The sequence below is a fragment of the Gymnodraco acuticeps genome, unplaced genomic scaffold (assembly GCF_902827175.1).
Source record: "Gymnodraco acuticeps unplaced genomic scaffold, fGymAcu1.1, whole genome shotgun sequence".
In the NCBI taxonomy this organism is placed as follows: Eukaryota; Metazoa; Chordata; class Actinopteri; order Perciformes; family Bathydraconidae; genus Gymnodraco; species Gymnodraco acuticeps.
Window position 1 is genome coordinate 384,350 of NW_022992025.1, and position 23,434 is coordinate 407,783.

A 23,434-nucleotide genomic window follows, 5' to 3' on the forward strand; every position below is an offset into this window, starting at 1 on the left:
TTTTCTTTCATGTCTCAATCAGAAACTATTATTGTATCACTGCTTTCTGAAATAAGAGCCTTTAGCTATATCTAAAATGCACATTTAATGACCGTAAAAGAAAGATATCACTTTATTATCAGCAGCCAAACCCTTTTCAACTCAGTAATCCAGCATTAATATCTTATTAACATTAGTCTACACATTACAGTATATATTGCACTAATGTTATATATTTTAGTACAATGTGCAATTGAAATATTTTATCTTTTATTGGACATTTTACTTTACCTTCTTTTTCTGTATACATATATTTAGATATGTTGACTATGTTGAATTATACTGCATTATACATTACAGTAATTTAAAAATGTTTTCCTAATTTGTATTTTATTTGTTATTGCATGCTCAAAATTCCTAAGATCAAAACCTATATTTATTCTATTTCATTTACGAAATATTCTTTTTTTATTTATTGTATCAGAATATGGGTCTTACATGCAGTTTCTGATACAATAATTGATAATGAATGAACATTAAATTGACTTGTATTGATGTTATGAACCTAACTTCCTGTCCCTTGCTGGCCTGCTGATGAAATATTGTTTTCCTCTGCAGCAGCAACAGACAGAGAGGCTGTAATTAGTTGAAAATACTACGATCAATATTTTTAATTTGATGGTCTCAGCTGTGGCTATCTGCTGGTATTAAGTGTTTTATAAGCTGGTACCCAAGGGATTATGGGATTTGTTCAGTTTTGTGTTCGTGCAACACTTTTCAAAATAACAGTTTCACTTTTATCCACTCACTCAAATCTCTGCCTGTCCAGCTGCCAACATCTAGACGAGAGAAGAGAGATGATGAAAATTATAAACTCATCTGTGTCTCTTAACGAGCGTTCACTGAGCAATTAAACTTAACGAGCAGAGCGGGGACTCTGGGCTTTGTCTGCCCCGGGTTTAGCCTCTCAGGATTTCACTGTATGAGGCAGAAAGTAGACCTTTGGATATTTGTAATAAATTATATAAGTTATAAAACTTCAGGTTACTACGAAGGAAATGTAGCATGATTTTAGGGATGGTAAGAAATGCAGATTTAAAGGGGACCTATCATGCAAAATGCACTTTTTGATGTCCTTTATACATATATGTGTCCCCGGTGTGTCGGGGAACTCACGCAGCGTCAGGAAATAAAACCCTCTCTCTTTTCCTCCATACCCAAATCTTTTAAAAACGGGGGTACAACGAGCGGATACAGATTTCCTGCCGATATGACGTAATTTCGGATGGTGGACCCACAGAAAGTTGCTATTCTTTCACACACACGTACGGGTATTGGCCGAGGGCGACACCATACTTCCGGTATCCGCCGTTTTACGCGAGGTGCAAGCAGGCCAAGGGTTTAGCCGTACACCGTCTAGGTGTTGCTAAGCTTCCTGTACTGAATATCATAGTCTATTGCCTTAATCAATATCTAGTCAACTCTAAAATACCACATATATGCAATGGCATGATAATATTATTGTGACAAGTGGGGTATTCACCTGGTGTTTCCAGAAATTAGACGCAGCCAAAATCGACGAAGGCCACTTTCGAGGGTCGTTTTTCCATACATCTGCAGGCAGTCCGTAAGGGCAATCCGACAACCCACACAGCTCTAGTTTACGCTGGTAACGACCTAGAGCACACCTCAAGTCCAGAGATGTAATCCGAAGACATGCAGCGATTTCTTCGGTCGTTAATTCAGAAAAAAAACCTAGTGCGCTCTGCCTGGCTACGTTAGCTAGCTGTTTATATTTGCACTTCCAGGATATTTGCACCTCCATGAAAATGGCGTATTTATATATATATATATGGCGCGTGTTGCATTGTGGGTAGCTCGTGACGTCACTGTGTGTGAAAGAATCAGAAACGATGCCTGACGTGTTTTGGACGTAATCTCGTCTTTGTTTACATTAGCAAGCCTCGCTAACACTCAGAGCTAACCTGTACTGGAGAGCACGTGTGTTTAAAAACCAGGATATAAAGAAAGGAACTCACCTTGTGATAAACGTGAGAGAGAAAAAGCATTTGAGCTCCATACTGTTTCAGAAATAATCCTTGATGTGGTTTAGAACAGGATGGCGTTTTATCACAGCAGAATTTAACTTTATCTCCGGTAGAATTCTGATCAGGCATTAGCTCCGCCTCCTCTTTTCTTTTTTTTCAAGCTAAGAACCCAAAATCCGTGTTTCTCTAACAGCTGAAATAGAGGGATATGAGGGATTTCTAAAATGCATGATCTGTTTGTATTTCGAGCAAAACACATCATAGACGTGTTTTTATATATTTGTATATATCTGAGACCTATAATATATGCCTAAAAATAGCATGATAGGAGACCTTTAAAGCTTTTAAGTTGTTGGTTATCGTTGTTTTATACAGCTTTAATTATGTGAAGCAGTAAGAAATGGGACAATCTCAAATGTAATTGGATTCCAGATACCCTGCTTTTATCCCCATGACCATCAGAACATGCTGACACACTTTACCTTAAAGTTTGAGATGTGCTCATGTGTTTTGAAATAAACAAACCATGACCAATGACTAATAGAGTAAAATAATATTATATATAGGCAAAAAACACTAATTAGTCTATTAAAAGCACCAATCATCTACTCGGTGTTTCATCTTAAACTAAACCTAAAATGTTATGTCTATTGTTATTAATGCAGTTTCAGTTTTCTATCTTAATATGTCATTTCCGAATGTTCCATTATAATGTGTACTTGTTGATGAGAGGCGGACATGGCAGCATTTAGTGCAGACAGGAAGTAAAGCAGCCCTGTTGCATTATATCACACACACACAAACACACACACACATCCAGTTTGTGTGGGTGTGTGTGTGCGTGTGTGCGTGCGTGTGTGTGTCATTTGGCTTCCAGTAATTCCTGCTGAGTGCTGGGCTCCGCGCCGAGCTGCTCTATTAGGACAGATAATTGTGGCTGAACGTCACAATTGTTATGTTTTTCCCTTTTTTCTCCATTACAGAAGAAACCATAAAGAATGGCAGTAATTAAAATAATGGCACTGGGCTTGATAAATGAGAATTTATAGTGATGTGCACTCTTTATTATTAGGCAGAAGAAAATATTTATCTTATAATCTTTTTATGATTATTATTGTATAGGTCTTTATTCTGCGTACTATTATATCAGAATGAGCATTTGAATGGTGCATGAATCAAAATACAAGGACTTTTAGTTGCTCTTCTACGGAGCCCCTAAAGGGACATGGAAAAAAAAAAAAAAAAAAAAAGAGAGAAAAAAAATAAAGTCAGGAAAACGGATTTGTTTCTCATGCGCACGAGAAACAAATCCGTTTTCCTGACTTTATTTTTTTTTTAGAAACGTACCGATGCACCAAGGAGGAAGTGGAACACGAGACAACCCATTTCATTGCAGACTGTGTTTACGTGGGGAAATGACAGTGCATACATTATTTGAGATATATTTTGAAGTCAGACTTAATTTTATGGACATTTCGGCCAGGGGTGTAGAGCTATTGGTTTCAGCACCGGATTGGCAAAACACTGGCGAGTCTGTAAACCAGTCTGCTTTGATCTATGAATTAATGTCCGTGACTCTCAGAGTACCTGCTGCCCGCAGCTGTTTTATAGGGAAACAAACACTCAGAACACACACACACACACACACACACAGAGAGCCAGTGGCGGACTGGCCATCGGGACGTTCGGGACGAATCCCATTGGGCCGGTACCAAAGTGGGCCGCCCGTCACTAGCCGTCTAAGTACGATATATATCTCAAATAATGTATGCACTGTCATTTCCCTACGTAAACTGCAATGAAATGGTTGTCTCCTGTGCGCTTCACTTCCTCCTTGGCGCACCGGTAACTTTCTCAACAAAAAAAAGTGCACACGAGTTAGTAAAAAAAAAAAGTCAGGATAACGAGTTAGTATCTCGTGCGCACGAGATACTAACTCGTTATCCTGACTTTTTTTTTCTCTCTCTGTTTTTTTTTTTTTTTTAACATGTCCCGGGGCTCCGCACTCTTCATATAACTGACACACACCACTTTACAGGAATAACGTTGTTTGACACACAGCTAAAAAAAGGACGCAAAATCTGAACAATGCATAAGTACATAGAAGCACCGGGAAAGAATATCTAACGTAAAAAAAGGAAAAATTGAAAAATAAATAAGAAAACTATTTAATTAAATCAATGTATTATGAAAAATAATTCAGAAAAATGTAGAAATACTTGAATAAATATTGAATAAGTAATGTATGATTACTCTAGATCTTGAAAAAATGCAATGGAAAAATCTATACACATCCGATATTGCATTTTCTGTGGAAAGGTGTGGAGATTTGCCAATTTAATATCCAGTGTTGCATGTCAGGTGTACCGGCTCCCTTTATTATAGCTTGGTGTGATATTCTGAAGATCGCAAAACAAATGCATTAAAGAAAATTGCATTTTAAATGGCCGGCCTCTCTCAAACATCTCTCTTCAATTCTTAACTCCCCTTATATTTCCCATACGGTATTCCTTTACATATCTCCCTCATTCACACTCCCCCTCCCCCGCTCCCTATATGTTCTGTACAGTGTGTTGTTGTGTTAAACAGTATGTTCTGTTCCTGTTCACTATATAAAGACATGGAGAAAAACAAAGCATGTGTTACAACAGGAAGTGTGAAGATTTAAGGCATTTCCCATCTAAAAGCCAAGAACGATGAAAGTACAACATTATGAAAAACAAAATCAAATCAACAACAACCTTGATCGTTACATTTGAATATAATTTTGTACAAATAATTGAAGAAATCAAATTGTCTTCTAGGGAATCGTGACGGGCATCTTTCACGGTTTTGTATACACTACTAAACAATGAATTGATTATCAAAAAAACAATCAACAGATTAACAGATAATTTAATACATTCTTAGGGAGGTGGATTTTAGCAATATTGAGTCTGAACATCAGGATAAATAAACTACAATATGACCACTTCTTTTTCATTTATTAAATGTTTGAATCCTGCTCAAAAGCTTTATTAAAGTGCAATTCTGAGTCATCGGAGATACCCTAAAAAAGGTAATCCTACCTATGTTATATGAAGAGTTGAGTTTAAAAGTAATTTGTAGTACAACTCTGCCTTGATACCCCTTAATAGTGATTATAATGAGGTTTAACCCTCCTGTTGTCTTCGTTCCCCCCCTTACTTTGGTGTTCGCGGTCAAATGTGACCGGCCCTGTTTGAACTGCTATTACATTAACACAAAAACCATTAATCATCACCAAATTTCATTTAACACCCTTTCAAACTGTACATATTGTATCAGACTACTGGTACACATGAACAACTGCAGTAAATATACAAAGAACAGACACTGAACATGTATTGCGTGTGCCAGGTGTGATCCATGTGGGGGGAGGGGCACATAAGGGGGGGGGCACATCTAGAGTATGTGTGTGTGTGTGTGTGTGTGTGCGTGCGTGCGTGCGTGCGTGCGTGCGTGCGTGCGTGCGTGCGTGCGTGCGTGCGTGCGTGCGTGTGTTTTATCTGATCCGGATGGTTACTAATTCCTTTTCTTTATGGTGGTCATTTTTGACCGGGAACACCATGGTGTTACAAAGTTCACTAAATCATCCAAAATACAATGAAAGTGGTGATCAGCAATGCTATATGTTCAAATGTCTCCTGTGAAGGATATCATGAAGCCTGAATGCAATGGAATGTAAAACAAAGAGTTATGATTGATGAAAGTAGTAAATCGGTCAGATTTGACCCGAAGACAACAGGAGGGTTAATGGTGTGTTCTTAGCCATGCAGGTATAGGCGAAAAACCCATTTGAAAAACAACACGTATATTTCGTTTCAAATATTTGTATTGAGAAGAAGCATCCACGTGTAAGCACTAGTACAGACTTCTTTGGGGTGGAAGTCATGCTTCCCTTTTTTCAACATAGACACACATAACAGCCAACATGAAATAATAAAGAAAAAACATAGCATGAATAACATACTTAATGACATACCTAATCATAGTGGGAAAGAACATACAAAATAGTATATATATAATACAAATAAATAAATAAACTTAAAGGGTGCAGGTGAGCCCAGATTATCCCCCCACCCTTCCCTCCCGAGCAGTGCCACCCAAGCCATTCAAAAGCGATTGTCTGTGCAGTGCATTTCAGCCGGCCGTCCCTTATATGAAACCATTGGACCCCACATCCTTTGGAATCCCACAGTCTATCTTTTAGGATATATGGAATTCTTTCTCAATGCAGAGTATCAGTCAATGCCGCAATCCAAGCTTTAAAACTGAGCACATTCTTTGATTTCCATAACAGGAGAATACGTTTCTTTGCACACAGGAGACCATAGGACAGGAGATGAAGTTGTGCATTTCGAAGTGTGTTACATTGTTCAGATGTGCCCAGTATCACCAACAAACAACACGTATATTGGTAGACAATTATTCTCTAACCTAAAAAAACTATCTTTAGTATGTCTTAATGGTCAGTAATAAACTCAACACCACAGAGGTCAAAGAAAACACAACTTATAAAAGCTCTTCGGCATGGGAGGACATTTTGATTGAAGTTTCAATTTCTTCTTTTTTATTTGCTCTACATTTCACTGCGGAAAGCCTTCAGGTGTTTTCACTTCACTCTGTGGTTTTATTTAGTCACTGTTGGGCTGACCTTTACCTCCTGCTCCCTCTTTTTGAATTGCATTGATTTGCTTTATCAAGGTGATGTGAAGGGTCTTTTCAGGAGAAGTGGTTCTGTGTAGAACAAGTCAACGATTCGATTGATAGAAAATACTTTTTATTTATTTTTTCATAATTGCCTAATAAGGATAGTTAGCATAGCTGACAGTTCGCTACTTGTTCGCTTCAGATTTGCTTGCTGAAGTTAAACCTGCATCATTTGATTTGAATCACTAATGAACGAGTGTTGCACAGGATGCGTAGGAAATAGTGAGATACAGAACATACCTATTTACAAATATTAAGTTAAATACATTCACAAAATGCACAATAAATATACATTTCTATCACCTTCAGTGTCCTGTCCCAACCTTCCATGTATTGTCCCTTAAATTAACAAACGTTCAAAGCTCATGCTAATAAAGGTGCTTACTCATAGCAGAAATAATGTTTGGCTGATTTCTCTTACTAATACTTTTGTCTGTGATTTATTTCCCAGGGGCTCAAGCCGATGGACCATAACGGGCTTTCAGACCCTTATGTCAAGTTGCATCTACTGCCCGGAGCCAGCAAGGTGAGCACTATGTTGATGTCGTTATTACAAGTGAATACTCAATGTTGATTGGTCAATTTCGAAAATGTTGAGGTCTACTTTTTGTTGCTTCAAATAAAGTTCAAAACGATGACAAAAACCAGATGGTGATTTCAGTGACTGTGTCTCTTTTCAGTACATAACGCACACACATTAGGGTTATATCAATCATCTCAACTCAGTCCTTATGATATCCAGAAAACACATTTCAAGAAATGTTTCGTAAAGTCATGAATTCACAAGAACACAAACAATCAAGAAGCGACAGAAACAGAAAGTTATGGAGGTTGTAAAGTCGATGCAGAAACTGTTTTAAATGTTGCTTAGTTTCTTAACAGTTTATAATTGAAATGACAGGGGACGGGTTTAAATGGATTACGATTTTCGACATCATTTAAATAAGGTGTTTTGTTCAGTTCCCTGCAGTGAGCGGTTTAAGGCAGACATATTGTATATTTTGCACTGAGCCCTTCTTGAGGTTTCCCTCGGGGCGGTAAACATGAGGCCAGGGTTAATCATCTATTTCATGATTCTGGAAGCACAGCAGTGAGGATATGTCGGGGCAAGGCTTCATCAATGTAAACAACATTAACTCACTGACCTAATGTTCCCACTTACTAACAGTGAGCTCCTCTGTGAAGGATCCTTATCACCAGCTGAGCTTTGGCTAGCTCAGTGTCACAAGTGGACGCATTTAAAGAGACGTCCGTATAGCTGACTGCTTTTACACAGATATGGTCACAGAACGCACGCACATGAAAAATAAGTCTCTCTTTGGATATTCTAAGTCTACTTGCAGTTTGTATTGAGCTCTGTAATTCACAGAAATTAGAAAGAAGGCAAGAAATGTCTCCAATCTCCTCCATTTCCTGACCTTTTTTGGCTATGTGAAGGGTACAATTGTTATGTAATATGACTTGTTGTTAGCTGCTCTGTAATCCCAGTATTCAGTTACTTTATTCATGTTAAAGGACTGATTAAAATACAGGTATTAAAACAGGTTTAAGAAGTTCCAAAGACAGAAACATCTGGGCTTAAACAGGCTTAGTGGAATACTTGATTCTGATTGGTACATTTGGATATTTTGGAGGTTGTTAATTATTGATAACAGGTCGTTGCTAAGGAGAACAGACCGTTGCTAAGGAGAACAGACCGTTGCTAAGGAGAACAGACTGTTGCTAAGGAGAACAGACTGTTGCTGAGGAGGATAAAAGGGACTATGTGCATTCATATCAATACGCAGAAACAAGTCCGTTCATTTTAACAACAGCTGTGTTTTCATCACAAAATGCACGTACATGACGCACTTGTTGATTTCATTCGAGTCTGACAGAAGGCCTTGAGGTTGACTCAATCCTTTTCATTAAACTCCTCGAATCTAATATAGATCCTGTGAATGAGCACACTTCACAAAGGCATCTTATTGAAAGCAAAAGCCGTGTGATTATCCATCCACCTGACTCACATCTCCTTTTCTTCTAGCACCTTTTCTAACTTTTTCCTCTTTATCTGAACTTCGTAATTGTTTAGTTTCTCTTGCTTCGGCTTTAGACCAATGCTGTGTGGGTTGTTACGCCTGACAGATATCTGAAAGACGGATAAATAACCTTGTAGCTGCGTGCTTGACTTATTTCTGACGGTGTGTAATTAACTGTGAGTCATTCTTTTTAACCAGATATTGATATTCTGATAAACGTGTGTCCAGTACGCATTAAAAAGAATAATACAAATTAAGGTATTAAATTGGCTTCAATAACAAAGACACACTGTCCATGTTGAGCTATCATGCTAGGCCTTATAGCAATGACAGCTTTGCACCGAAGATAACAGCCAAAAAGCTCAATATCTAACAAACACATAAGAAAAATTATGACTTTACACAAACAATGGATACAAACTGAAATTAAGGGAAAAGTAAAGACTTAATAAACCTAAAAAGATAATTTTCCACTGCAAAAAATCTGAGATTACAAAAGCGCTGGGACAGAATGATGGACAAATGCAAGCCCAAAGCCAGATCACTATAGAAATGGTGTAACAGCCCAGAAAATCTTTAAGAGACAACAAATACCAGTAGCAATCATTTTTGAAATGTTGTGAGTAATACTTATCGATGATGCTGTGGAGGGAAAAATGATTTCTGTCACTGGAGCGTTCAAAAGATTTCCTGTTACAGATGAGAAACTCTGCTGAGCTGCTGCTATTATTTCCAAACCTTTTAATTTCATACTCAGTTATAGATCTACAAATACTGCAGAAAACTGACTTTGTACCATTATGTTGGGGACAATGTGCAGTGTTTACTTCCTGTCTGTCTTCTTCTGCTGTTCCCTTTAGTGTTTACTTCCTGTCTGTCTTCTACCTCTGTTCCCTTTAGTGTTCACTTCCTGTCTGTTTTCTTCTGCTGTTCCCTTTAGTGTTTACTTCCTGTCTGTGTTCTACTTATGTTCCCTTTAGTGTTTACTTCCTGTCTGTGTTCTACTTGTGTTCCCTTTAGTGTTTACTTCCTGTCTGTGTTCTACTTATGTTCCCTTTAGTGTTTACTTCCTGTCTTTCTTCTACTTATGTTCCCTTTAGTGTTTACTTCCTGTCTGTCTTCTTCTGCTGTTCCCTTTAGTGTTTACTTCCTGTCTGTGTTCTACTTATGTTCCCTTTAGTGTTTACTTCCTGTATGTCTTCTTCTGCTGTTCCCTTTAGTGTTTACTTCCTGTCTGTCTTCTTCTGCTGTTCCCTTTAGTGTTTACTTCCTGTCTGTCTTCTTCTGCTGTTCCCTTCAGTGATTACTTCCTGTCTGTGTTCTACTTCTGTTCCCTTTAGTGTTTACTTCCTGTCTGTGTTCTACTTATGTTCCCTTTAGTGTTTACTTCCTGTCTGTCTTCTTCTGCTGTTCCCTTTAGTGTTTACTTCCTGTCTGTCTTCTTCTGCTGTTCCCTTTAGTGTTTACTTCCTGTCTGTGTTCTACTTCTGTTCCCTTCAGTGATTACTTCTTGTCTGTGTTCTACTTCTGTTCCCTTTAGTGTTTACTTCCTGTCTGTCTTCTTCTGCTTCTCCGTTAGTGTTTACTTCCTGTCTTTCTTCTTCTGCTGTTCCCGTTAGGGTTTACTTCCGGTCTGTCTTTTCCATGGATGTATAATAAGAACTGGATACAGCGCGGGAGGCGGGGTCTCGTTCTTTTCTCATTGGCGCATGAGGACAAAATGGCCCAACTTTTGAGAGAGCGAAACGTCACAGATTACCATCATGCCTGGCTTTCAGAGCAGAAGAACCCGTATGTGCGCTCACAGAGCATGCGCTCCTTAAGCCCCGCCCCCCGAGCTCCCACTCTCGGCTCACTAGAATGAATGGAGAGAGAAAAGACATCTAGATTCGGCTTTTAGTGCATTTTACAACTTTAAGGGCCGAATTATTATAATAAGGGCTATAAAATAGTTCATACTGGGCAGTTTATTTAGTTACAAAAAAATGATCCGTTAGTCAATGGGAAAAAGTATTTCTGAGCCGGGGTGACGTCACGGACTGATACGGGAGTTGTAGTACCGCCATTTGGATACAACACGTTTTCTCCTCAGAGCACTTCCTGGGGGCTTGGTCTTTTCTGCTTCTCCGTTAGTGTTTACTTCCTGTCTGTCTTCTTCTGTTGATTTCTCGAATTCATCATGAATCCTCTGCTTGACCCTCCTTAGCAACGGTCTGTTCTCACTAGCAACGGCCTGTTAGTGCAAAAGAACAACGTCTGGAATGTCCAAATCGACCAATCACAATCAAGTATTCAACCAAGCCGTGTAACAAAAGAGCAACAGATACAGTACATTATGACGTTCTCTGAGTCTGGTTCTCCTGGATCTTAAACTCAAAATAAACTCTTGCATCTGTTAAGCCAGTGCAGACAGATGGATTAAGTCATAATGTCAGCCATGCATATGCCACATTTCTATTGTTAGCAAGGCCACTCTGTAAACCCAGCCAGACACTGTGTTGTGACTTTTATTGTGCAGAGTACAAGATGTATAACAATTTCAATGCCTTTATATCCAGATGAATGATTTCCAATGTCTCCAGCAGACATGAATGGTGCTTTGAAGCGACACAACTTGTTTACTTGCGATTTAAAAATGAAGTAATTAGTGGGAATGCAAAGATAGAGTTGTTTAATTAGCTAGTCTCTAAGTGAGAAAGCCCAGGGCCCGACAACAGCAATGAAACAGAAGCTTAATCATTGTCACACAACACATGGAAACAAACTGTTAAAAGAAACCACCAGCCTGCCTGCTGTTAGTCTGGACTGTATGGCAGAGTTTAATCACTGGAGTTAGCGGAGAAATACGCCCACCAAAGATATAATCTGTGATAATATCCGCACGACAGATTTGATCCAAACATTTCTCAACACCAGGAGACCAGATTGCAGAGTGTTTTCATGGCACCCTGAGGATAAGGTAAATTATTTCTTGCAGCAAAGTGTTGTTTCTACCGAAAAGCTACAAATTACACAGCAAAAGACCTACATTAAAAGCTGGTTATGTCTTTAGAAAAAAAAATGTGTGCTCTGCAATTTGTAGAGAAAAACATGAGGAGAAAGAGTGTTGCACGGGAGAATTAGCAGAACATAATATTTAAATAAACTCTGTGTTTCAAGGCGGAAATAATACTCTGAAATCTAAATATGACACTTAATTGCATCGGTAGTGAATAATCACTTTATTTTTTCTAACATGATATTTTAATCAATTGCTCACAAGATATTTGCAGTGTTGAAGTTTATATTATTCATTGTCTCAGACGTAATTATTCTGTGATGAAACTAAATCAAAACATCTGCTCAATGTGAAAAACACCTCTAAAGCTCAATGTGGGGTTTTAAGGGGAGTTATTAAGGGGAGTTATTTCCTAATGAGCCAACAGGCACAGTAACTGTAACCCCCTGGAGTTTCTTCAGCATGATAAGGTTGCCAGGTTTTGAGCAAATGGAATAATGCACAAATAAATGTTTTTTAAACTTTGATGGTAACTGTCTTAGGCAAGGCAAGGCAAGGCAAGGCAAGGCAAGGCAAGGCAAGGCAAGGCAAGGCAAGGCAAGGCAAGGCAAGGCAAGGCAAGGCAAGGCAAGGCAAGGCAAGGCAAGGCAAGGCAAGGCAAGGCAAGGCAAGGCAAGGCAAGGCAAGGCAAGGCAAGGCAAGGCAAGGCAAGGCAAGGCAAGGCAAGGCAAGGCAAGGCAAGGCAAGGCAAGGCAAGGCAAGGCAAGGCAAGGCAAGGCAAGGCAAGGCAAGGCAAGGCAAGGCAAGGCAAGGCAAGGCAAGGCAAGGCAAGGCAAGGCAAGGCAAGGCAAGGCAAGGCAAGGCAAGGCAAGGCAAGGCAAGGCAAGTTTATTTATATAGCACCTTTCAACACAAGGCTATTCAAAGTGCTTTACAAAAAATGAAAGACATTAAGAAAATGGCATTTAAAATCAGTCATTAAAAAGAAAAGCTAATAAAATAAACATTAAAAGAAAAAATACATGGATAAAAGTTACAGTGCAGTCTAAGACTGCTTAGACCACAAATGTTTTTTCTACAGAATTAGAGAATACATATTGTGCTTTTTGGGGTTTTCACTTTCCTCTGGAGTGTTATTTAGGTTTGTGTGCATGTAAATTATCTGCAAATGTCTTCCTTAAGTAAAGGTTTTTGGTAACACTTTATTTTAAGGTACACATATTCGCCATCAGCTAGTTGTTAATTAACATATCAGCAGTATATTGGCTCTTTATTAGTCATTGTAAAACGCATATTAATGTATTTTTCTACATGACCATATTCTACAAGTACTAGGCCATTAGTTAAGAGTTTGTCCTTAATAACCCTTTAATTAGTGCTTTTTTAATGTAAGTAAGGACATTGTTGTACATGAATTTTGGACTTAATATGCTCAATATGGGCCTAATGAGGCATTCTCCCATAATAACACCTAACAAATATGGACTATTCTTATGTAACAACTCAAGACATGAAACTACAAGTGTTAATTGTGTTAAAATAACTCAAAATGTGTTATTTCTAACTCAGAATATGTTCCCTATTTTAAAGTGAAGTCTTGTTCATAACCAATAAGCTAGTAGTTTGACTCTAATATGTTAATGAACAACTAGTTGATGGTGAACATGTGTACCTTAGTTTTTTTGTCTATTCTTTGTATCTGTGGAGTACTTATGACATGTCATGGATCATTAGACTGGGAAGTGAAACAAAACTCCATGAGAGCATTTGGCTACTTGGGATTTGTTTCCTGTCTCAGTTGGAGGCCCTTTGCATCCTCCTGTCAGTAAAAACAAGATGTCGTCACCTCCTCTCCCTCTGATATGTCTCTCAGCTCGCTCTCAAAACAATCATTAGGCTCGGTCTAAGAGCCTCATTAAGACTTGCTAAAGAGGTCATAAGTTCTGCCTGCAGTCTAATCAGAAGTGAAGTTTCACGCTCCGCTGCGAAGCCTGACCATAGTTTCCTCTCCTCTGAGACCACGAGCAAACACAGAGAAATACCTCTAATTATTATTCTAAATTAAACAGTCACTAAATGACAGGGGTTAGCTACTGTAAAATGATGATGTGCACAGCACCACAAGCTGATTTACTGGTGCAATTAAGGCTTTTTGCATACAGTACAGCTACATAAAATAACCCATGAAGTCCATATCTCGTTATATTTGGCAAACGTTTCATGTCCAAAACTGCTAATACTAACAGCTCATTGAAGGTCATGTGACAAAGGTGTGAACATCTATCTAATACGTGAATGTGAACAAAACATGAGTGTCAAACAAAACCCACAATTTAGAGCTTGATTTGTTTCTGAAGCAATAACAAAACAATATTTGTGAGACACGGGAAACCAATCAGCAGCTTCCGGCAGGTTAAATAAGAGATTTTTAAGAAGCACCATTAAAGCTCGGACACTGAACTGTCTGATACTGCAGAGCGATCACCTGCAGACCAAATATTGTTTGTCTCTCCTTCTCCTTCAGATATGGTGGCCTTTCAAGGTGGTTCAGCTTGAGGTCTATGCACAAGTCTTGGAATAATTGGCTCGAGAGCAAAGGCTCTTAAACCTCAGCAGCTGAAATGACTTGTGACACCGGTTGCTCGTTTGTAGCTCTGCCCCTCCATCTGTGAGCAGGTGGCGCTGAATTATTTCCCCTTTAATGTGAGCTCATTAGGGCGGAACAATCGATCAAAACCTGACCGAAATCGCAGCATAGACTTGTGAAATAATCAAATCTTACACACTTAATATAACATTTCAGTTTGGTACAGATCCTCTTATTTTATATAATAATAATTTTTTCAAATATGAATTAATTTTAAAAAAGAGTACTGTTTTTTGCATTTATTACGGTACTTTAATTTTGTACGTATGACTGGAGGAATACCCATTTTTAAACTATCAGTAATCCTTGCATTTTCCTTTCCATCCAAGCAAGTACGATACCATTTGTTTCTTATATTTCCATAGCAAAAAGCAATTGTTCGCCAAATTGGGAAGCCCTACTTCCTATCCACAATATGTGATTGTTGCTTATTGTATAAATACATCAATTGATATTTAAAGGTCCCATGTCATGCTTTTCCGGTTATCACCCGTCCCCTTGTTATGAAGGTTGTTCTGCATGTAAACGGTCTGCAGAGTCACAAACCCTCAAAGTACACCCTGTAGCGAGTAAAACTCTAACACAGGAAAGACCTGTCTGTGCTGCTCCAGAACGCCTCGTTGAAGATTTCTCATCTTCCATTGTTTACTTCTTGGGTATAGTGAGGTGTTTCGGGTATAGTGACGCAACGTAACGTCCGCGGAGCCGTTACTTTTGGACCAATCCGCGGACTTCCTCACACATACACACACACACACACAGCAGGACGTTGCAAGTCTGGCTGCTGCGAGGAGCGGACACTGTGAGCTGGCTCACATGGTGTGGGGTCGGCGAGACACCGCGGAACTCAGCCTGAGCACACACACAAACTCCCAGCCAGGCTGCGGGTGTGTGTGTGTTTCGGGCTTGGTTTCGCTGTATCTCGCAGACGGCCACTGGGCTCACAGGAAGGGGGGGCAGGAGCTCCAACAAGCAATTTAGGACAGAGTGAATACACGTACTACAGTATACAGAGATGCTGTTTGAGAAACCAATGTGAGTTTGGAAAATTGTACAATTTAAATCTATTATAGTCGACCTCAACAATGGATCAGTAGAAATGGCCATGACATGGGACCTTTAACACAAACACACAAGAGAATTCAAATGAATAAAATGCATTGTTTTTACCATCCTTATAAAACCAGTCGCCTTTCAAGCTCTCAAGATCGCAAACTTCATAACGCTTTAATTAAAAACATGTAGAGTCGTACCCTAAGGTCAACACTTTACTATGATTTATTGACGTCCACACCCACAAGTAGCTGATTACAGTCTCCTACAATTGTAATTCAATGCATCACTTCACTTTCTTACTAGGCTGCCAGCAATCCACTTAGTATAAACCAAGGAGGGCGTTTTAAAACCTCAAGGTGTCCCTCAAACACCTCGACCTTCATGTAGCAACACTTCTTTAGAGACTCATAGAGAATAGACCTATACAATATCACATCTTGGCTTTCATTTGGAAGCTACTTCACAAACAACACCGTTACCATATATAATAAGTGTCGTCTGCAAAAGGGCTTTCCTGGTCTTAATAGATTCTGCATCACGACATGACTGAAAAATATAATCAACAGATCAGTTTTAATCCACAACGAATCAGGCAAAAGCCCCTCATTACTGTGTTTCCCAGAGATGTACTAAATGTTTATGGTAAATAAGACCGTCAGCTGATAAAGGAAGGGAAATAAAGGATTTCTGATACTGTAAAAACAAATGTGCAATACAAAAATAAAGTCTTGCTTTGCTCCGACGATAATAACAATTATATATATTGTGCAGCCCTAATTTTGATGCTATCTCTATGTGTGTGTGTGTGTGTGTGTGTGTGGTGTGTGTGTGTGTGTCTTCCCGTCTTCCTGTGGGATGAGCCACTGATTGAGGGAGAAACAATCAGCGAGAGTCTCATTACACGGCTCCCCGCCATCAGACGTGCAAATAATCACAGCAGATAATTGATTTTAATCCTCAGAAAGAATCACATGTTCTCAAACACAGAACCATCATCACGTCACGTATTCTCTCGGGAGGATTTTCCCGCACGATATTACACTGATAAAGCCGTGTCATAATTCAGTGTACGTCCTTGACATGCAGAGGGATTTGTAGGTTGATATCTTTTTAGGCAAAGTTGGGTTACACATACAGTATAAGGAATTTGCTTTGGTCTCCGTTACTAAGTTCCTTATAAAGGAGCAAGTATAGAGTATAAAAACTATTTAAAAAACATTTCTTAGTATAATAAAATAAGTGCATTATATCAGAGATTAAAGAGGAAGACCTGTGCAGTTTTAAAAATGTATAATTGAATAGAAATGTGGGAAATGTACAGACACATATGCAAGGTTTGCATTTTGTATAAGGAATGGCTCACATGATCACAATAATTAAAGAGGCCTATTATGCTTTTTGGGTTTTCCCTTTCCTGTAGTCAGTGGCGGCGCCAGAGTGTTTGTGTTGGGTAATCTATGGTTGGGCTAACCCATACAGTGGTGGGGCTCAAGTCAGTATTTGCAATGTAATTACATACACGCTATATCGCCCCCCTTGACAGTGAAACGCCACGCGTGAGGTTTAGATTATTTCCCAATCAAAATGGAACTGTATGAAATAAAACGGCACATTTGTCTTGTAGTGAATAAACAGGGATCCCTGTGAACGTATGATAGTACACGTTGAAGATCCAATGGGGATACTGAATGGCGGTTCCGACTGATCTCTTCAGTAAGGCATGACGCAGACCCAACGTTTCGTTGCTCTGATTGGCTGCAGGTCTATTCAAATAGCATTCAGAGGCATTTTGATCTGACCGCGGCCGCGCTGATATTATAACGCCAGAGAATTTCCACACCTTTATAAAACTCCCCCACTACTTAGACTATTCCGTGCACCCCTCTAGCATAAGCCCGAATGGTCTCAACCATATTGCATCAGTAACGTGCACTTGTTGTTACAGCAGGAGCAGTTTGTGTGTTGTGGACACGACCCGTATATTTTCACAATCCGTGTTCTCAACATTTAGCTTATTATTTAATTTAATGTGCTTACTTTAACATCATGTTCATGGTGGGGCTAAGCCATTTCTTGGTATGGCTGTAGCCTACCCCAGCCATACCCTGGCGCCGCCACTGCCTGTAGTGTGTTATTTAGATTTTAGCGCATGTAAATGGTCTGCAAAGGCTAAAATCCCGCGATTTTCTCTCGACAAAGTACTAATATGAACGTGAAATGAGCCCATTTAAATATGTACTGTTTGTTTTTCGTTGTGGAGAAACTCCCTTAATCTTCTGCAGTATTGTCGCAGCCAGTTTCTATACTATCTAATCAAATGTGAGTGTTAGCCGGATTCAGGTCTTTGTCTGGAACATTGTTTACTCAGAAAGTTTAACGTTCACACAAACTGAGTCGATGTGGTTATTTACCATCATGTCAACATCCTTCACTTCCTGCAATGCTGTGATTATGCATGTCACTTTGAATAAATGCGGTGTGCCGTTGATCTCTCATTTCCGACAGTGTTCAATATGCAGCAGTTAGCTAATGCATTTACAAACTGTCAGCGAGGCACGGAGACTTCTCGGGACGTTTATAAAACTCTGGCAGCATTTCAATGAAGCTTCAAACCTGAGGGATGAGCATTTCTGTTGAGCTGCAGGAGAGGAACCAGCAGTTCATTCTGTACGATGTTATATCCTGTTAAATGACACACTTTTATCTTTGTCTTTCAGGCCAATAAACTCCGAACCAAGACCCTGCACAACACTCTGAACCCCGTCTGGAGCGAGACCTTGACCTACTACGGCATCACAGACGAGGATATGGTCCGAAAAACACTCAGGTACTCCCAACTATATGTCTGTATGTGTTCTGAAGGAAGGGATGAAGGACTGGAAGAATGATGGGGAAGGAGGAAAGACCACCAGGAAAAAGGAAGTAGGAAGGATGGAAAATGTACAAGACAGGAATAGAAGAAAGGGAGAATAACAAGTAAGAGTTCAGATGAAAAGCTACTAAGAAGGTGTTGAATACAATTGGAAGAATTGAATAAAGTAAGAACAATGTAAGTGATAGTTTGTAGAAAATAAATGAATGGAACAAAATAAGAGGAAGGAAGGGAAATGGAAAGAGGAAAGGAAGGAAGGGAATTGTAGGTGAAATGAAGGTGACATGAGAAATGTGATTAGGAGAGATAAAGAGGAAGGAAGGAAATGAAAGCAATTGAAGGGAATCATTGAAGGAATTGAAGGGAAGGAAAGATTTAAAGAGAGGAAGGAAATGTTAATGAAGAAGGCGGAGAAAAGAGGAAGGGTTAGGAAGAAATGAAAGGAGACCAAAGAGAAAGGGAAGGTAATGAGAGCAATGGAATGTGATAGAAAGGGATAGGAGGGAAGGCAGGAGGGAGGAAGAACATTCGACTATTTGAGGGGAATACAATCAAGAAAAGGACAAACAGAAACACACATGGGAAAGAAAAAGGATGGTAACAAACAAGAAGAAGTGAAACAAGGGTGAAAGTAAGAGAGGGACGTTTTTGAAAAAGGACTGAAAGGAAAGAAATGTATATTTGATAGTTTCTCTTCTTCATAGCTTCTGCTTGTGTAGCTGCCTGTATTTCATGTGGTTTCAAATATGATTTTTACTGAAACGGAAATCCTGTTTGTGTTGAATCTAAATCGGCGGTGAGATAACTTCCTGTTCTTTGGTTATTAGTATTTCTCTCCAACACCTGACCAAAACCTGGATCAGGAGCATCTGCTTCTATGATAAATGTGAAGCTGTTATGCAACGGAAGTGTTACTTCACTGTTCTTGCCTCTTTTATTTTTACCAAAGTGTTGTCACTGTAGTAAAGTAGGTTATACAATCATATGCGTAATCATTCAAGGAGCTTCACAGCGGTAACATATCCCAATGAAAGGTGGGCCGCACGCACAGAGGGATCTAAGTTTTCTGTTTTCCCTCCATGCACAGGGGCGCCGCCAGGGATTCTGGGCCCCATGAAAAGATATCACATTGGGCCGCACCACCAGGCACAGGCCACGCCAACCAAGCACAATTGCTGTAACCACACCTCCAGAACCCAACCCACCCATTTATGGTTTAAATAACTCTACCTGTACAGGCTTGCATCTATCTTGTAGTCCAATACTAAGTAACTGCACAATATTTACTGACACTGAGCTGTGAAACTATAACACTGTGCAGGCGTGGAACATTCTGCTGCAGTATAGAATTCACTATTTGATATAAGACTAACATTCCTAGATCTCAATAGTAATCTTTTATGGTGTAAATGCCTTTTTAATAATAACATTTTTGAATGGAACATTCTCAACATGAATGCATAAATCCAAATAAATATAACTTAAATATGTGGAAAAACACTGTGTTTGAAATGTATAATTAAAATGAGATGTTAGCTTTTTGTTTTGATATATATATATATGTTGTATTCCATTCAAGTGCCGGTGCAGCACCGTGGTTGGAGGCAGGACCAAACCATTACATGTAAATAGAAGGGGGTGTACAGAGCCTTTGGATAATTAACTTTTGGAAGAAAATAAGTTAAATGAATCGTAAGTTTAGTGAGTACATTATCAATATAACGTTCTATTAATGTTAATTATTGATGAATGATGAAAGGTTATTTAAAAAATGTTTTCTTAATGTTCTAAAATAGTTTGGGCCCCTGTCAGTCACGGGCCCTTAGAATCGTCCTAACTTTTCACCCCCTGTCCATGCACCAAACTATTACCGTGTTGTTCGTAGAGAGAAAGTGTCATTACTCCCACCTGGGGGGCTAATATTACAACCAGGGAGTCTTTTGGTAAGCATATCTGGGTTTTGGACTGAACTAGAAACAACTTAAAGACTTAACTTTGGATTTTAAGAATAGACACGTGTTGCTCTTCTTTGTCATCTTACAAACAGATAATAGGATTAATAGGATTGCACATTTTAGGGTAGCCACTCATAATAATAATAATAATAATAATAGATTACATTTGTATAGCGCCTTTCAAGGGACCCAAGGCCGCTTTACAAGGTGAACAACAAAGAAACGGGGCAAACGCTTTCGAGTCAGTTTGAGCTATGTTTTATCGATTGTTATGCTTTTATTTGTCTGTCCATAGCCCTTACAGTATGTGCCTTTTATCTATTCTTATGTGTTCCTTTTATCTATTATTGTAATATTATATTTTATTATAATGTTATGTGGCGGTGAAGCACTTCGGTAAACCCTCTGTTTTTAATATGTGCTATACTGTATACATAAAGTGGATTGGATTGGAAACCATTAACGGCCCGTCCACACAGCAGCGTTAAAAACATCTTGAAAATCTTGGAGGTGGGCTTGTCTGAAAGCTTGGGGATTTTTTTGCGACCAACAACCAATCACATGAATATCCGCCCCCGACATACAAAGCAATAGCAATGTTAAAATGAAGTAAACTGGATGTAAACTCCCCAAACAGGCGAAAACCTACCAGTTTCACCCACTGTCTCTGCCTCCTCCCTCCATGCCTGGTTCCTCCGGTTTGTATCCCGGTAAGTTATTAGCGACTGGTCATAAAGAACCGGGTGATTTGCTACCGCAAAAACAACTTCTCCTCCATTTTCAGGAATATAGAAAATGAACTGCGGTATGTCTCTCCCAGCTTGCACGCGGTTTGATTGGCTAGCGCTTGTACTGTCAGATTTGCATAAACGTGATTTGATTGGCTGACGCTTCCACCTCAGCTTCAAAAGTTGAACATTGCTCAACTTTTGAATCCTGAAAATCCTGGAAATCTTCACTTTGCTTCCCCATAATGCAGTTCGGCGAAAAGCGAGGCAAAGTGACGTCACCCCATTCAAAGTCAATGGGCGGAAGCGTTGGAAGATTTTTTTAACGCTGCTGTGTGGACGGGCCGTACATGAAAAAAAGGATTGTTTCAAACCAGAATATCCTGACAACTCTCCGACTGATGGGCACCAGATTTTACACAAACATTCAAGACCCCTCTTGATAAATCCCACCAACGTTCAGGTTATTGTTGGTTATCATGTTATTGTTATAAACTGACAACACATTTATCATGGTTATTTTGTGTTGCAGAGGTGCAGGAAAGATATGACCGTTTCACTCCCGCAAAAACAATAGACGTCAATTATTCCGACACCTCCTGAGAGACATGATCTGATTAACGCTCGCATGCACAAAAGCCACACATCTCTTCACAAATAGCACCTTGATTAACCATTTCCCTGGAACAATACAGAGAGAGAAGCCTCCACAGATTGAGATGTGCACCTGTCCTTGCAGCAGATATTATAACTTCTGTGTGTTTCGTTGTGATTCTGATTACATCCCCTACACAAGATGCTAGCACACATCACTGCTGCACAAAGGCTGCATGTTTCCAGAGGCTGGTTGTTGGGAGAAAAGCACTTGACACGAAGCGTACTCCACTACATGAGTGTGAATCATGTCAGTGCTTACATATCCTGCATTTATCCAGGACCAAGATCTGAGGAGAGCAGCGCGGTTTCACACCAATAATCGACATTCATTATAATTGTAATGAAACGCTGGAGAGGAATATAGATCAGGAGTGTAAGTGAAGCTCTGTGTACTGTATGTGCAGGTCAGTGTGTGATATAAGGGATCTTCTTCTATTGATCGGAAACTACACTGGCAGACAGTAAAGGATGCACTGAAAAGATGAAGCAAGTGTTTATGGGTTCAGAGGATTTCATTTCATTTCATTTCATTTGTATTTGTCCCGCTCATGGTACGCAAAACCAAATGTACAATAATTGCCACAAAACATGACTCTACCATTTAGCGAAAAGGAGCAGGGAGAAGAATAACATCTTATGTGACCTGCCCCTTTCTAAAAAAACAAATAAATACAAATAGATGGTCTGCCCTTCCTAATAATAATTTATTTTTTCACAGCCAAACATAACAGTATCTTAGGATACTAAGAGAAACACACACAAAAAATACTTATTTCCCACTTGACGGTTAACGGAAAGAAACAAAACACCAAAACATCACATGTATAAGGAAAAGAAAAGTGCAACACCCTCATCTGAGTCCTACTTGAGAAGAAGGTGGAAAGCGACACATGATGATAATAACAATAACAACAATAACAATGGCAATGGGACGCGCAAATACAGAGGAGACATCACATCAAAGACATCAAAAACATGAAGGACCAGAGTACATCGACTTATTCACATTCTGCTTCATATAGTCCCATCTTTCTTAATTTATGCAACTTCTTTAACTGAAAAATACATATACAATTCTTTAGATCCTTGTGTTGAGAATTCCACAATTGTACACCAACTACCGAAATACACATTTGTTTAAGAGTAGTCCTTGCATATGGATGCTTAACATTTAATTTCCTTCTGTGGTCTTCCTTGTCTGATCCAAAAACAAACAACTGTTGTAAACATGCTGGTAACATTCTGCTTTGTGCATTACTGATGATGTCCTGCAGCTCAGCTGTCTTTGAGTTTCAAGAGTCCTGACTTAAAAAACAGTCTGTTGGTGTGTTCTCTTGAGTCAGCTTTATGAATTATTCTTACTGCCCTTTTCTGTAATATTGACAATGGCTTTATGTTGCTCATGTACGTGTTGCCCCACACTTCTATACAATAAATGAAAAATGGCAAAATGAGTGAACTGTACAACATCCTCAATGCCTTGTAATCTAGCAAATACTTTGCCTTGTTCAGAACAGAAATATTCCTAGACACTTTGGTTTTAACATGTGCTATGTGTGATGTCAGGTTTTCATCCAGCGTCACACCTAAGAATCGAAATTCAGAAACCCTTTCAATAAAAACTCCATCAATGGACAGTGAAATGTTTTCATCTTTTTTTCTATTAGCAAAAACCATAAACTTCGTTTTATTCAAATTTAGGGTTAACTTATTTTCATCAAACCATCCTTTAAGTTTGACCA

The 23,434-nt window shown here is 39.2% G+C and overlaps 1 protein-coding gene across 1 annotated transcript in view; it reads left to right on the forward strand.

Moving 5' to 3' along the window:
- The window catches only part of doc2b (double C2-like domains, beta), a gene marked incomplete at its 3' end in the record, with an annotated part of 168,248 nt that overhangs the window by 142,897 nt on the left and 1,917 nt on the right, over positions 1-23,434 (forward strand). The window contains exons 3-4 of the mRNA XM_034201547.1: positions 7,210-7,284; positions 18,198-18,307. Of these exons, the coding sequence (XP_034057438.1) occupies positions 7,210-7,284; positions 18,198-18,307 (185 nt within the window). The remainder of the gene's footprint in view (positions 1-7,209; positions 7,285-18,197; positions 18,308-23,434) is intronic.